Here is a 17,990-nt window from a genome sequence, read left to right on the forward strand (position 1 = left end):
AAGGTTGTTCAAAGTTTTTTTTCTCTTCAACCAAAACCAACACAAGTGTTATTTTATTGGGTGACATAGTCAAGATATGAGCCACTTGTTGCAACTTCTACTGGCAAAAAGAGAACCTCTCGCATTCTTTTTTTCATGATCTGAATTGTAATTTATTTCTAACTGGTTCCTCCTTGAAGGAGTTTCTATAGAAAGAAGGAATGTATTTTAAACCCATTAGTGATGGAAGCGTTTGGATGATGTACCCAATTATCTTAATTTTTTAAGTTAATCGTTAATATACGACGTTTCATTGTAATGTTATTTTTTTTATTAATTAGTATTGATTTCTACTTGTGTCTTCTACAAATTTCAAATCCATTATTGAAGAGGAGTGTACAATATAATATTAAATTTATCTTTATCCATTAACTTAAGGTTTTGGATTAATGAATGATTTAAGAATTTGGTCTTAAGAGCAATAATTAATAATAGTACGCATGTATGAGACAAATGTTTGTGGAAGAAAGTCTTCTAACGATAGCAAAAGAACAAAATACAAATAATGAACTTTTGGTTTACATGAACCAGAGAAATGAGAAACATAATTATGATTGATTTTGCTATTTTTGGACCTTATTCTTTTTTCCCAAGAAAAGCTAAATAACAATTATAGATATTATTTCATTTCTTGACAAAAGAAACAACCAAATTGGTGTACTTAGTTCTATGGTTAGACAAGTAATGTTGAACAATGTTCCCATAACGCTCAAACAAAACATCCATAATATGGCCACCAAAATGAGACACCAACATGGTTTCAACCACTGCCCTTATTGTCTTTGCCACTCGTTGACCTCTCGATAGAATTTTGAGACCATTCTCAGCCTCGCCGGTGAACCCATCCCATTCCACCCCGAACTCTTCGAACCGATCTATGACGAACCAACCTTCCTTCTCTGTCTCTTTCTTCACTTCCTCCATGCATGGCGCATAATACGGTGCGTTAAATGAGTCTATTTTTTCCTCTTCAACCAAACCCTATAAACATAAAAATTAAACAGAATTATTTTTTTAGTGAATTAGTTTGTATTTCACTTCTATGTTTTAAAATATTACACTTTTAATCTTGAATTTTGCATTTAGTTTTTATATAAGTTTTAGTGAATGTTTGAGAATGGTTTTGATTTGGTTAAAATCATTTTTTCTCATATTCAAAATCAATATGAAATATGTTTTTGATCACTCAAAATTAATTTAGTATTTAATTTTACATTTTTTTTTATGAAACTTTCATATAATCAAAATTAGCTTTAAACGATTAAAAATATGTTTTAGAGTGTTGGAAATTTTTAAAAATATTTTTAATAATTCAAAATTCACTCACAAACATGCCCTTAAAATGTTACATTTTATACTTCGATTTATTGGGTGTGTCTCGGTTCCAAAATGTACACTTTTACTCTAATATTTTTTTTCTGAATATTCCTTTTCGGTTCTTGGATTAATTTAAAACATTTAAATTCATAGTGATTAAATTACTTTTCATTTTGTTAAGATATTAATAAAAAATTGAGGTTAAAAATATAAATAATGAAGTTTATTTAGATTAAATAGAAACTAAACTTAAAATCATATAAACTAAACAAAAAAAAACTACTTTTTAGGGTAGTTTTTTTTGGTGGTTGGATTAATTTAAAATGATTACATTAATGGTAATTAAATTACTTTTCATTAATTTTTTTAATATATCAGTAAAAGTTTAATGGTAAAACTGTAAAATATTGAAGTTTATTTGGATTAAATTGAAAAAAAATACTACTTTTTCTCGTAGTTTTTATTTTTATTTTTTTAAAAATATGTTTGTTATAGAACGGCGAAAGAATCTTTCAAAAGTTGATCAAAAGGGTTTTTTTTATTATTAATATTATAATAGTTTTCTTTAATTTTAGAGATGGAATTTCGAACGATAAAAAGAAAGAAAAAAAAAAAGATGAAAACTTTGGATACTAATTAAAATAAATAAAAAAAAATTAAAGAAAGAAATAAAATAAGATATAAACCTGAGAAAATAAAATAAGATATAAACCTGAGAAGCCAAGGAAGTTAAAGCCTGAGCTAAGAGCTCCCAGTGATAACAGCTATCTGCAGTTGTAGGATCCATCGATTTCCTCCCCATAAGAGATATAACCATACGCCCTCCACTAACCATTTCTTCAGATCGCGATTTTATGAACTTCCTAAAATCATTCCTAAACTGTGTAGTATAAGCCTCCAACACACTCCTCGGACTCGTCGAAGAAATATAAAGCTTCCCTTTATTCATCCTCCTTTTCCCTTCCCCTTCCAATCCTTCTGGAACCTTGGACAGCCAATGAAGGCTGGAAGAAGAATGCACAAAATTCAAGCTGCTTTTAGGAAACAACCTTCCATAGAAAGAACCCGGCACGCCGGAGATAAAACAAGGCCCGACTTCTCCTCCGTTTTCGGCCACGAGCCGGAGGTGGAAATCGGGCAGTGACCCGAATATGTAGTTGAAGTCGTTGCTGAAGAGGTCGTTCAAGAAAACCTGAACTTCGGGCAGCGGGTAGCCAAGGCGTTTGCATTTGGTGTAAAGAAGGTTGAGAGTGTCGGAGACTAGAAGCAATGTGTTGGGCCCAGATGAGCAGCCCAAATCCGCAATGGAAATGCTTTGAGGCGAATCGCTTGTATTATTGGAAGTGCTTATGATGGCCTCAACTGCTTCTTCAGTGATTCGCTTTGAATCGGATATTATTTTGCTTTGAAGAGATGAGTTTTGAGCGTAGCTCGTTTCCCCACCTCCTTTGTTCATGCAGAGGATTTGTGCGAATTCCATTTTTTATTTTTTATTTTTGCTCCCAAGATGAATTGGTTCGTGAAGAAAATGGAGGGGATTTATGAGGATATATATAGGCTTGAAGAGAAAGGAAACGTGAAACACAGATTCGAAATTATTATGTTGGTGTGTGTTGTGTGGATGAAAATTGGGCAATTGATAAGTGGCATCCGACCGGCACCGACGAACATAATTTTTGACACGGAAAACTTATTGTGGTTCTGATTTAGTTGTTTGCTTCAGAGTGGTCAGTTATTTACTTTCAAGGTTGGTCCACAAACTCTACCTATGTACCATCAAAATTATTCCATCACGTAATCGGAGTGACAGTTTTATATTGTTAGATATATATTAAAGAGATATAGTAAAATATATTAATTTATATTAAGGAACTATTATAGACTTATGGAGACTTGTTTAATATTTTTTTTAAATGTCTTGAATTTGTCATTGGACGATTTTTAAAATTTAAGAGGAGGTTTGTACTTTATTTTATCTATGTTTTTTCTTGAGATAAAGAAATAGATTCTCTCTAACCATGGACATAGATAATAACACTGTTAATGATTCGTGCAAATATATAAGTCGTTTTCTTTCGTTTGATTCTTTAATCCTTGTTTGTTTTTATCATAGTGTGGTTATTACGAGAATAGAGATATATTGTAGTGTCTAATTTGGATTCTAGCTTATTAGAAATAAGAATATGTCTCTCTGTTGGAGGTTTTTTGTTTGTCTGTTTTGTTTTCTATTCTCCGTCATTTTATGTGAATACCTGAAATTTGGAAGAAAAGACTAATACATCCATTTACCCTTAATTAAGATTGGAAAAAAAAAATTAACACCTATCTTTGTGCAATCCAGACAGATTGGTATAACTCAGTTGCCTAATAGCAGAACAATAAAAGTAGACTTCCATGACACATGGGTATATGCAAATTGAGGGAAGAGTGAAAAAAAAAAGAGTCATAAATGGAAAAAAAAATGTGCGTTTTTTTGTGGAAAAAGATGAAGGTTTTAGATTTTTGTTATTTTATGACAGCTTTAAATGTCCTCGATTTATGACATTTATCAAATTTCATTAATGAATTTTAATTATGCGGTTTTGTTTTTAAAAGAAAAATAAAGGGGAAAAATGGGGAAAAAAATCCTAAGCCTTATATTCTCTTTTCCTCCCTCTCCTTCATGCCTCCCCCCTTTCACGCCTCTCTCTTCCTCCCTCTTTGTGCAATGTTCGACGAGTGTGAGGGGAAGTGGCAGCATCCAGCAGCAGCAAAAAAGAAAGAGCTGCTCAAAGGTGGACTATGGCACCCCTTGAGCAGTCTCTCCATCCCTTTCCCTTTTCCGTTGTGCATTGGCAACAAATGTAAACGACAGTGGACTATGGCTTTGTTGGATAGATGGTGGTGGTAGATCTGAGTACTAGTGACGAGCACGAGACGCAAGGTAACTCGATCTGAGTTCATGACCACGAGGCAGTGGTGGATCTACAAAGAATAACATTACAAGAGGAAAAATAAAAACAGTTGACTTCAATCTTCTTATAACATTCATATTGCTCAAACTCTCTCCAATCACTAATAGACACCATATACGATTGAAAACAACCAAGATATCCTTAGCTCATCCCCCTCATCTCCTTAAATAATCCCTTTTGTAACTAATCAAATCTTTTCCTCAGGTCCCACACAATCATTCACAGCTCTTAACTAATTTTATTCCCCCTCAGCCATTTACATTTGATTTCCCACCCTTATTTGATTCTTTTCTCTTTTTACGTTTTCTCTCATATCTTTTAAGAATCAGAGGCCTATCACTATCCACCCCCCAAAAGACCACCTTGTCCTCAAGGTGAAATCTGGAAATTGTTCCTTGATTTGCAGTTTGTTTTTCCATGTTGCGTCTTCTCGAGCCATGTCACTCTATTGGATTAAGACTACAAAATCAATTGGGGATACGATCGTTGTACCGATCTTCCGTATGCCCAAAACAACCACTGGATGAGGGTGTAATTGTCCATTTTTTTGCCTAAGAGTAGTTATCCTTGGTAATAATGTGTCGATCGCCTTTCGTAGTTGAGACACATGAAACACTAGATGGATGCTGATATGTGTGGGAAGATCGAGCTTATATGCCACTGGACCAATTTTTTGAATGATTTGGAAAGGGCCTATGAAGCGAGGAGAGAGCTTCGGATGTTTATAGATGAACAAGAGGCTTTGGCGATATGGTTTGAGCTTGACATATATCCAATTAGATATTTTAAAGTTCTCCTCTTATCTTTTAGCATCTGCAAAAGACTTCATTCGTTGTTGTGTGGCTTCTAGCATGACCTTAATGTGTTTCAGCATCTTGTCTCTATCTTTTAATAGGGTATCCACTTCCCCCACTACAGCAGTCCCTGCTTTATATGATACTGATGGGGGTACAGGACGACCATATACCACTTCGTATGGTGATTTTTTGATCGTTGTGCAATAGGAAATATTGTAGTTGTATTTCGCCCATGCCAACCATTTGGACCACTTAGTTGGTTTTTCCACGGTAAAACAACGCAGGTATGCTTCTAGCACACGATTGACGACTTCTGTCTGACCATCGATTTGTGGGTGATATGATGTGCTTCATTTCAACTGGATCCCTATCAACTTGAATATCTCTTCCCAGAAAAGGTTCGTGACTACTTTATCTCTGTTTGACACGATGCTTCAGGGAACACCATGTAATCTCACTATTTCCTTAAGGAACACCTCTGCTACCATGGCTGTCGTGAAGGGATGACGGAGTGCAATAAAATGGGCGTATTTCAATAAATGATCAACTACTACCATGATGGAGTTGTGCCCTTCCGATTTTGGTAAACCATCAATGAAATCCGTGCTGATGTCATCCCAGATTAACTCCGGTATGGGCAAAGGATGTAACAATCCTGTTGGAGCTAAATACAAGTATTTGGCTTATTGGTAAACGGAGCAATCGCCTATAAATGCATGCACCCGAGCCTTCATTCCCTTCCAAAAAAACTCTTTCTTGAGGTGCTGATACATCTTGATCATTCCATTATGGCCTCCCACCGAATTATTATTGAATTCTTGGAGTAATAATGGAATTGTGGGTGATGACGAAGGTAATACTAATCTCTGTTTGTATAATAATAACTTCCCTTTCATAGAGTATCCTTGAAGTTGTGGGTTTCTAGCTTGGATAGTGTCCTGGATCCTCCGTAGCTCGTCGTTCATATCGACCTGGCTGCTAAAAACTACTGGATTAATACTATCCATGCTCAACAAGCCCAACTCCATTGGTGAGGGCATTCGGGACAACACATCAGCTATAGAGTTTTCTAGTCCCCTTTTGTATTCAATCTCGAAATCATACCCGATTAGTTTTGCTATCCACTTCTGATACTCACCAGCAATCACTCGTTGTTTTAATAAGAATCTAAGGCTTTTCTGATTCGTGCGCACTATAAATCGTCAGCCTAAAAGATACGGTCTCCACTTCTGAATAGCCAGGACAATAACGATTAACTCATGCTCATATACTGCTTTTTAAAAGATGTGTTAGTGGTAGAGCACGGCTGAAATAGTCCAATGGGCAACCTTCCTGCATTAAAATAGCACCTACGCCCAACTCTGATGCATCTGTCTCCACTACAAATGGTCGGTTGAAATCGAGCTGCCCTAAGATGGGAAGTTTTTTCATCACTTGCTTCAACGTATTGAAAGCTTTCTGGGTATCCTCATTCCAAATAAAGTTGTCCTTCTTGAGTTGTTGTTTGAGTGGAAATGCAATTGAACCATAGTTAGTTACAAATTTTTTATAGTACCCGGTCAGCCCGAGGAAACCTCTATAATGTTTAACTGAAGTGGTGCTGGCCATTGCACCATGGCCTTTATCTTGGAAGGATCAGTCGTTACCCCATCAGCTGAAATTACATGGCCCAAATATTTGATCTTTGAGGCTACGAACGTACATTTTTTAAAGTTGGCCACCAACTAATTCTCCATCAATACTTGCAGCACAAACGACAAGTGATGTATATGGTCATGAGCTGATGAAATATAAATTAATATATCATCAAAGAAAACCAATAAAAACTTGGGTAAACAAGGCTATAAAATACTATTCATTACCGATTAGAATTTCGATGAAGCATTTTGTAGTCCGAACGACATAACCAAGAACTCGTAGTGACCCTCATGCAATTTGTAGTTCGAACGACATGACCAAGAGCATTTTGTGGACATCCTTAGGTGTTATCCGTAATGATACTTTAGATCTATCTTGGAAAAAACCATGGCTTCTGCTAATTCGTCAAGTAACTCATCAACAATTGGAATTGGAAAATTATCCGACACTGTCACCTGATTAAGTGCTCTATAATCGACACAAAACCTCCAGCTCTCGTCTTTTTTCTTTACCAATAAAACTGGGCTGGAAAACGGGTTGGTACTCAGCTGAATGACCTCTGCTATTAACATCTCCTCAACAAGTCGCTCAACTTCATCTTTCTAAAACTGAGGGTATTGATATGGTCAAACATTTACCGGTTCTGCCCCTAGTTTCAGTTAAATCGAATGGTCGTGGCGCCGTGCCGGTGGGAGTCCTTTGATGGGTTGGAACATTGATTGATATTTTTGTAGAACCGCTTGTAATTCGGGGTGGACATCATCTTGTTCTATTTCATGGACTTCTTCCACTGTTTGGGCCTTAATCGTGTTTAATTCCACCAGTATGCCTTGGCCTTCCTCTTTTACAAACTTCAACATGGACTTAAAGGAAGTTTGTGACTTCATCAGACTTCTATATCCCTTAAGGTGCACCTTTCAATCGCTAATTTAGAAGACCATGTCAAACGTATTCCAATCGCACACGACTCGTCCCAATTCATCAACCGTTGGACACCCAAAACTACATCAGCGCTGCCAAAAGGTAAAGGGAAAAAATTGTTAATGATGGTGAGAACTATTGTTCGAACGAAATTTCTTGTGCCTAACATGATGCCATAGCTCGTCGTAGGTGATCGCGGCAGCTTGAGTACTGTTACCAACTCCTCATCTATGAAATTGTGCGATGCCCCACTATCGATTAAAACCACCACGTATTTGTTTCCAATAATACACTTCACCTTGATAGTCCGTGGGAAATCTATTTCGACTAGCGAGTTTAGTGATAGCTTTGTAACTTCTTTGGACGGGTCCATCACCAGTGTCTCCAAGGTTGCCAGTGGGGCTAATTCACTCTTCTCCTCCTTCGTTTCTGCCACTAATTCCTCTTCCTCTTCGTCATGGTGAACTAATAAGTTTAGTTCCTTCTTTTTACAACAATGGCTCGGAGTATACCTTTCATCACATCGATAATATAAGCCTTTATCCCTCCGGCTTTGCATTTCGCTATCGAACAGACATTTGAAGGCGCCAACAGTGAATGACTTCTATTCACATCTTTCAAACTCATGGAGTTGGAGGAAACAACTGCATTTCGACTCGGGTTAAGAGAGATGGTTCGAGTCGTTGGGTTGTTGGGGCTTGCTTGATTCGAGGTGGAGTTGGTACCCGATGTGGTAGTGAACCCAATGGTCTTAGATGGACTTGGGCTTCTCCCTCCCTATTTCTTCCAACGGGCTTCTTCTGTATCTTCTATTAGTTGGGTCATCCTCATATTTTTCTTGATCCCTACAGTTTTGAACATTCTCATTTCCACTTGAATATCTTCCTTAAGCCCACTTACAAATTTTCTTTCCAACGTTTCATCCGAAAGGTCAGAGGTCCTAATACCTGCTCGAAATGGCGCCGATAAACCCTCACCATTCCCTCCTTTTTTAAGGTAAGGAATTGAGCTCGTCGATCTTCCTCTTTCGCTGGTAATAAGCGGAGTAATAACTGCTCCTTGAACTTGGCCCAGGTATCCATCGGTGTCTGCTTTTCCTCCCACCGTTGCCATACGAATGCCTCTCCTTCCAGACACAGGATTTCCGCCTCGATCTTGTCCTTCTCTGACAAAAAATTAACAACAAAGTACCGTTCGACCCGATGAAACCACCCGATAGGATCGTCACCCACTTCGCCCTTGAAGATTGAGATGTCTAGCTTTCTCAACCTCATGTTGAACAGAGGTACGCCCCTTTTTTCCTTCTTCAGTTGGCTCCCCCTTCTCACACTCTCCTCAACCATCGGTTGCTTACCTTTATCCGTCACTGTTCGTTCAGATGAGCCAGAGTTCACATCCTTGCCTGAGCCTCCCCCGTTTTTTTTACCATGCTTCTAATGCGTGCAATATCTTTTGCTCCATTGTTTCCCCTAAAGCTTCTAGTCTTACTGCCATGGATTGCTCTATTACTTGCTGTATTTCAACAAATCTTTGATCCATCCTAGTTTGCGTTCCAACCTGTAACAAGGTCAGTTATTTCTCGAGAGCCGACATTCTAGCTTCCATTTTCTTCACCATTCCCAAGGAATGATGACTCTGATATCAAAATGATAAAACTCAGATTATATATTCACTCTTTTGGAAAAATTTTCCAAGGAAGCCGATACTTCCCCTTTCTATAAGCTCATTGAGCATTTACAAAATACAGCCAAGATATCCTTAGCTCATCCTCCTCAGCTCCTTAAATAATCCTTTTTGTAACTAACTGAATCTTTTCCTCAAGGCCCACACAATCACTTAAAACTCCTATCTAATTTTATTCTCATATTCCTCACCTATTTACATTTGATTCCCCACCTTTATTTGATTCTTTTCTATTTGTACGTTTCCTCTCATACTTCTTAAGAATTAGGGGCCTATAATGTTATTCTTTGCGGAAGTGGAGAGATGTTGAAACTCAATCGAAAGGTGGTATTATATATTAACTAATTTTTTTTTGGTATCATCCATATTTTGTACATGAAGAATAAAAAAGAACTGCTCGAAGAAGAAGGAAAGTGGTCAATCAATTCACAATGCTATATAAGGGAATTCTCCAATTCAAATGGTAATGATATTTTCCATAGAAAGTGTTATTGATTTGCCTTATATGGCTTGTTGCTAAAGATGAGATATTCAAACTGAATGCAATTTATTTCTCGTTGACTTCGTATTTGCTTTATATGCATAATGTATATTGCTGTATTTTTCCACGAATCCTTATGGAACTGTCGGACTAGGATTACATTTAGAATAGGTTGAAATTTGGTTTTATTATTTAATATGATATGAGATGTAAAGAAATCTGTGAAGGTCTTGAGCGAAAATGTGGATCGTCCCAATTTTTTGTTTTCACATAACACAAAATACAGAAACATGATTATACAAAAAACACAACATGCAAAATAAAATTAAAGAAAGAGGAAGAATAAGGTTTAGAAACCCTAATTTCTTCAAGTGATCCTCTTCTCCAAGACAGACATGAACAAAACATGATCAATCTCTAAATGACCATCACCACAAAAATTTCCTCTATATTCTTTGGGATGAGAATCCAAGAAGTTGGAATTTTGGAAGAGAGGGAGAATGAGAGGAATTTTGAGAAGAGAATGGTTTGGGAGTTTTTCTGTGATCTTTCTTTCTTAGAGCATCCAATTTTTTCTTCCAAAAAAAAAAAAAAATGTGTAGAAGAAGAAATCTCATAACCACCATACTCACACACGTAGTAAGTTGAGAGAGATTAGGGGAAGGAAGTTATTTCCCTCCCTAAATTTTTTAAAAAATAATANCCCTCCCTAAATTTTTTAAAAAATAATAAATTGATTAATTTTAGTATATATATATTACTATATGTTATATCATATATAACATATAATCTATGGTTTAATATTGTATCATATGCAATATAACTTATAGTTTTAATTCTCTCATCAATGGTATTTAAAATAAATCTCGTTTATATTAAATCCAATTATATGAATCCAATTCATATAATTAATATTTGAATCATATTCAGATATTTATTTCCTCTCAAACAAATTATAATGTATCAAATACATTATAGCAATTATATCATATATAATTAAGTAAAATTAATTATATTACATATAATTAATTCCTTCATTTAATTAGAACAATTTAAATTAATCCAAAATTGATTTTTGTTAAATCTCTATTGAGCTACAGAGGAAAGCTCATAGACTTATAGCTTGAAGCTCTAATGGTACTTGAATAATTAATTAAACTCCTTTAGTTAATTATTCAACATCCATTAAAGTTGGACACTACATTAAAGACCGACAGCTACAGACGAATCCCCAAAATTGTAGGCTTATTCATTTGACGATTTGGCCACTCTCACCCATACAAATCAAAGGACCATCTTCATAGGTAGGTGTTCACAACTCATTCAGGATTTAGGTCATGTCACCTATGGTTATCTTGGTGAAATGTAAGTCTCAATTGTGAACGGCGTTATATAATGAGACTAGTCATTTCATGGTCTGGTCTTATACAAACTCCTTTGTATAGAATACCCCCGCTCACATGTCTCCACATGAATGATCAAGATTAGATCATTTGCAGCACTTTACAACAATTGTAACATCTACAAAGTGGGTCGTACTCGTAGTGTCACCAGGATAAGGTATACAGCCTTATCTATCTACTACAGACCATTTTGGTTATGACTTAAACATTATCCACCTGTATGTCTCTACATGCATGATTAAGCTACAGATGATAACTTTAGATGTTAGTTTATTGATTTGTGGGTTTAATGCTACTAAATATTAAATAAAATATCTCGTATTTTATTAAATAAATAAAATGTTTGTATAATACAATTACAAATTAATGACCCTACAAGATTTAGAGCATCAACCCCAACAAGATGACGTTGCTTCAAATTTCAATCCACATGGTGATTGTATTTCTTTGCGAGAGCTGATGTTAGAAATTTTATGTTTGTCTAACATGGAGTTTGTCTTTATTGTTTCAATATTAACTTTCTAGGTGTGGGAAAGAGTTGTCTTCTTTTCCATTTCTTGAATGGTTCCTTTGCATATCTTGGATGTTGCCAAGGCCTTTATGTTCATATTTAGAATATAACACAAAATTTTTATAGTCAAATTCCTAATTTTGTTTGAATTGAGAATATGTTGCAAGTATATTGATTTTGTTTTCCATGATTCTTATCATCTCAAGTATGACATAAGTTATTATGTGGTTGAGGATATGACCCAAAATACTAAGTGTGAAAATAAATTATGAGTTATTTATTTGAAATGTCGTAGTGTCTTTTGTGGTCCCAAGAATACCTTATTACGATTTTAAGTTAATGTTAATTGCTAGTTAATTTTTTCTCACTAAATTTAAAAGTATGTTGCCTTATGTTTTTTCTTGGACTATTGGGGTTTAAATTATGTTTTGTACCATATGATTTTTAGGGTTAGTGGCCGAGAAAATTTTATTCATGATGCAAATGTGGAATTTTATTCAACTTTTACTTTGTCTTTGTAATTCAGGATTGATACAAAGTGTTTGAATTAAGGTTTAAGATTGTTTTGTTAGTTTTTGGTGCTCAAGCTTCACTTAGATCATTTCAAACTCTTTCTAAATGTTGAACTTAGTTTATAATACTTAGAAATTCTTTGTTGTAGTTTGGGACTGACTCAAAGTGTTGAATTAAGGTTTAATGTTATGTTTTTTACTAGTTCTTGCACAAACCCAGTGAATTGATGAAGCTACCAAGCAAGTGTTAGACATTTGGTTAGTGACAAAACTTATTTTAATGTAGTTACTTGTGACAATACCTTATTGTATTTAGTTTCTTTGTAAAAATTTTACCAAGTTTGATGTTCAGTTTGTTTGTATTTGTCCCTTTGGGAACATTCGATAGTTCTTTGTAAAAACGGTGTCAACTTTATTCCTATATAAGAAAGTTCTTATTTATGTTTGTATCAATTTTGTGTTGTATAGATTTTCTATTAAAATAAGATTAGTTGATTATGGAAGTCATGTGTACAATGACAAGATTTAAAGAAATAATAAACTATCAAGACATATATTTTATTGACAATATATAATTTTCATAATTATGAAATTAATGGACAATAAAAATGCGTCGTGATAGAACATTTGTTGACATAAAATAGTTGTCATTGTTTAAATATTCTAGACAATAAAATGTCATGGTTCATATATTCTTGACAAGAAAAAATGTTGCTATATATTCTTTTATGACATTTTATAATTATCGTCAATGCCCATAATGCTATAGAAGATACCCAAATTTTAGTCAATTGATGACAACAATAATCTGTCATAATATATTTAACAACGACAATTTATAATTGTCAATAATTATTCATTGCTAAAAATTATTTATTGTCATGAGAATATCAAATATGACATTTTAAAAAAACTGTAATTGATGTGCATATCTTTACAAGCGATACAATGACTGAAAATAACTGTCACGAATTTAAATCTAATAATCTTTTAAATATCATTAAATCCCAAGTATTGTTGTAGTGTAACAAAACGTTTGGAACTTCTCTAAGTATGTTACGTAAGTAGTCTTAAGGGGAGTTTAATAGTGTTTACCTACTTAAAGTTGTCATTGAATTAGCATTTCTCAAAATAATTGAATAAGTACCAAATTTTCAGGTTTATGGTATGAAATTTTAATCAATGTTGAAGTATATGCTATATCAGTTACATTTCACAAACAATGTCATATTTTTCTTGGTTAGCTAGTATATGAATTACTAGTAAATTGGGCAATTCAATTTGTAAAAGGACCAAATTGAGATTTATAGAATATTCCATCAAATTTGAACTTTTTTCAACAATTTTTATTGTCAAGAAAAAAGAAATTTTGCACAAATTGAAATTCAATATAATCAATAAATTCACCTACTCCAGCGTTTCAATACAATAGAAATATATACTAATATATCCTTAAAAACTATATTTTTATAGAAAAAATAAAAATAAAAATTATGGAATCAATCAACTCAACAAGTTGAAATTTGCAGATCACATCAGATTCACAATCCAAGCCAAAAGTTGCCAACATGTTAAAGGACCTTTTAAAAAGCCTTAGGTACTGCCCTCTAAATTAGTTCTTTTTTAAAATAAGCACCATATTCTTCTATTCTCAAATTCTTTTTACGTCTATTTGTCGATAGTTAAATTCTTATATAGTCCTCCATTTTAATAAATAATTTCATTTTGATCCCTCCTTAATTAAACTTAAAAACCATTTTATTATAATCTATAAACTTTACATTAAAGATAAAAAGTATCACTAATTTTTGATAAATTATTTGATATGAAGATAACATAGGTGAAGCAACGGAAAAGTATTCAAGCCAAATCTATGGTTAAACAACAGAAATCCATCTCTAAAGAGATAACTCTCAAAAAACCAAATGTTCTATTGAAATGGATGATCAAAAGTTCTTTATTGCAATCTTAAATTAACTACTTATAATCTTACAAGAAAATAAGACTGATTAATTAATTAATTATAAAATACTAATTAAACACTAATTAATCTAAATTAAAAACTAAACTAAATATTAACTAAATCATATTAATTATCTTATAATTCTCCTCAAACAATATGCGTATATATCTCTCCTCCTTTATTTGATAATAAATGTTTGAAATCCCACCCAAAAAAGGTGTTTGAAGTGATAATTGGCATATGGTAACGTTAGGTTTAAAAGTTCACACCTTAACAAAAAATAGAACCTGTAGGATAAAAATTGACTGCTTTCTCAAATAATTTAGGAAATTTAAGAATATTTTGGAAAATTTTCTATACTATTTTCATTGTTCACCTTATAAATTCATATTAGAAAATATTAATAGATGTAACGTAAATGTGAAAGTAGATACCAATCTATTTTTAAAAATAGAATTTTTTTTAACACTATGATAATATGAAAAATTTATCAATTATGTCATATATATATACGAAATAAATTAATTATAAATTATATTACTAACGGACAGTAAATACTGTCATATTACTAAAAAATTTTCTTTTTAAAAAATACCCATGTGACATTGAATAAATAGGAGGTCTATGAAAAATTTTTCATATTGAACACGTAATTTCGAAGCATGTTTAATTAATTAATAATAAATTTTTAAGATTAGGGAGGTTTGCCAAACATGTGCTAAAATTAATTAAGTTCATGGAAGTTTTCAACTACTATGAAAACAAATTATTCGACCCTACAAATTGACAGCTTCGTAATATCTATTGGGTAAATATTCTTATCGCATCAACCATTAAATATAAATTTGAGGTTCTTTTTACACGGTTTCTCTTGCATACCATCAATGGTGTAAAATTATTGTCATATTGTAGTAATTTGTCGATCTTATCATAATTAGTCACATTTTTCATAATTAATTTTAAAATGTAAGGGTTGTCTTGGAAAAGAAAAAAGAAAAAAAAAAGAAAAAGGAAAAAAGAAAGAGACAAGTTCAAAAGTATCTTTTATTCCATTTCTTGCCTTCTCTCCTCTTCACGTAGTGTCCCTCTCGCATTCTTGTACGGGGTAGTTTTTGTTGGACTTTGATGCTACGTGTAAAAGAAATTGGCATAATCGTTTTAGTTACGAATTGATTGTTTAATTGTCAAATGAGTTTAATTAAAAACTAGTTGCATAAATAGAATTCAAGTCCAAAATAATAGAATATGTAGTACAAAGATAAAATAATTGCATATATAGATCAAAAAATGGTAAAAGACTAAAAATTTTATGCCTAGCCACCATTTTACTCGTTTCTTCCCAGTTTTCTCAAATTAAAAGGCGTCACTAATAGCTGCTATCGCTGATAGCTTTCAATTTGGGAAAAATTAATAAAATCTTGAAATATTAGCTTTTTAATTTGCTATCAATTATCAGTAGCTATCATTGATTCACTTTCATCAATTGGAATCAACCTTGAAATATCAATACTTAAGGCTATCGGTGGCTATCAGTGATTATCAATGATACATTTATAAATAGTGATCAATTTTGAAAAAAGACCAACAACTTTGATTACCACAGTAGCTATCACTAATAATCTTTTATCATTACTATTACTGATAGCAGCTATCAGTCACTATCACTAATAGACTTTCATAAATTAGAATCAACCTTGAAATATTAATACTTAAGGCTATCAATGATAGACTTCTATAATTGGTTATCATCTTTCAAAGAAACTCGATATATAGATATCACCTAAGTTCTATCACCGATATTACTAACATCACTCATATTGTGGTTATCAGTGGTAGCTTCTTTCACTGATAACATTATTGATAAGATGCTATCAATGATCTCATTGTTATCATGCTATCAATGATAGTTATGTATCACTGATAACGTGCTATCAGTGGTAGCTTCTATCACTGATAACATGCGATCGGGTAGCTTTTATCATCGATAACATACTATTAGTATTACCTTCTATCACTGTTAACATGCTATCAGTAGTAGCTTCTGTCAATCATAGCCACTTAACACCTTTTTGCTCCTTTATTGTCCTTCCCAAATATTTCTAAGTCCTTTTTCTTTTCGATGATAGCTTCTATCACCGATGAACATGCTATTAGTGATAACTTCTAGGGATTCCACTTATATTTTAGTTCGAGATTCAACTTTATTAATTAAATTCACTAAGTTGGCTATAAATGATAGATTTCTATAAGTGGCTATTAACTATGAAAATATAATCAAAGATTAAGTTATTGACAATAGAAAATATTAGTGGCTATCACTAATAGACTTTTATTTGCTATTTATATTTATTATTTGTTATAATAATTAAACTTGATGATTAGCTTGTTGGTGTTAGGTCACTTATGAATTGAGTACTTTCAAGTCTTGGGTACGAAACTCAACCTCATAATTCTTGTGAATAAAAGAGGAAGAAGAAAAAATTCAAATAAAGGAAAGAAAAATTTTAAAAATAAGAGAAAGAGAAGAAACAAAAACTGAAGAAAGGAAAGAAAATTAAATAGAAAAAAGGGAAGCAAAAACCAAAGAAATGAAAGAAAAATTAAAAAAAAAAAAGGAAAAGAAAGAGAAGAAGCAAAAAATCGGAGGAAGAAAATAAAATAAAATAAAATAATAAACAAAGAAAATGGAAGAAGCAAAAATCGGAGAAAGGAAAAAAAATAAAAGAAGCAAAAATTGGAGAAAGAAAAGAAAAAAAAGACAAGACAAGGGAGGGCAAAATTGAAAATTTAAAAAAATTGACTAGTCAACTCATCCATATTTGCAAACATTTTAAAGATGTAATATATTTTTAGATTTTTTTCTCTTATTCTACTATTTATTACAAATATCCTTTAGTTAATCATAATTGACATAACATTCTTTTTTCATAATTGAATGGTCAATCCTCAATTGTTATACTAAAAAAAACTTATTGAACAAAAAAATGATGAATTCACAAAGAAGAGAGTGAAGGCAAGCAATAGAACTTGTTTGTGTTTTTTTTTTCTTTTTCTGAAAACCAAAACTTGATGCATGTTATAAGTCAACCTAGACTTGCAATTTCATATTCAGATCGCCACGTGAGGAACAAAAAAATACATGAAACAACTAACGGGCTAGGGGAGGAAAAGACCAATAGGTAGAAGGGAGTTGGGTTGAAAGGCCCAAACTCGCCTGCCTCAACCTCGAAGGCCGAGGCGAGCCTCCCTCGACCCTTGAGGGCCCACTTCCCGTAGACCATTGTCTCTTCTCCCTATTGTCATCCAGAATCAACTTTTCGTAATCCTCTTTTACTTTTCCTAATTCTCTTTACATTTCTTAATCTTCTCTAGGTTCGGAATCTCAAGTCTATCACAATATAAATAGGGGGCCATAAGCACACCCAAAGATAAGTTCTTCTCCCCATCTTTAGCTTGCTCTAACCCTTTGCTAAATATTGACTTAATATTAGAGGTTTTGTGGCAAATACCACACCGGCGTTTTTTTTTTTTTTTTTTTGGTCTTGTAGGTCGTCTTTCTTCTTCAAAATTACAAATTCATTGTTGAAGGCCTGTAAAGGTCAGGTTGGTTTCTTGTTCGAATTTTGCCATCAATAATGCATAATATTCTTCATTCGATTTGAACCTAAGATATTCTCGTCTATATTTCAGATCACAAGAAAAATCATATTGGCAGATTAAGAAAAGAATTCTTCCATCAAAAGTGATGGTGACGTGGACTATGAGAAAAGA

General features: G+C 33.1%; 1 protein-coding gene across 1 annotated transcript; it reads right to left on the bottom strand.

Annotated features, from left to right (window-relative positions):
- Positions 1-493: 493 nt before the first annotated feature.
- On the bottom strand, positions 494-3,069 carry LOC120085027 (jasmonate O-methyltransferase). Its single transcript, XM_039040847.1, has 2 exons — positions 2,069-3,069; positions 494-1,020 (listed from the first exon to the last, which is right to left on the bottom strand). Exons 1-2 carry the CDS (start codon positions 2,834-2,836, stop codon positions 664-666), a joined length of 1,125 nt encoding a protein of 374 aa, XP_038896775.1. The 5' UTR covers positions 2,837-3,069; the 3' UTR covers positions 494-663.
- Between the last annotated feature and the right edge of the window lie 14,921 nt (positions 3,070-17,990).

Source organism: Benincasa hispida, chromosome 9, assembly GCF_009727055.1.
Source record: "Benincasa hispida cultivar B227 chromosome 9, ASM972705v1, whole genome shotgun sequence".
Taxonomy (NCBI): Eukaryota; Viridiplantae; Streptophyta; class Magnoliopsida; order Cucurbitales; family Cucurbitaceae; genus Benincasa; species Benincasa hispida.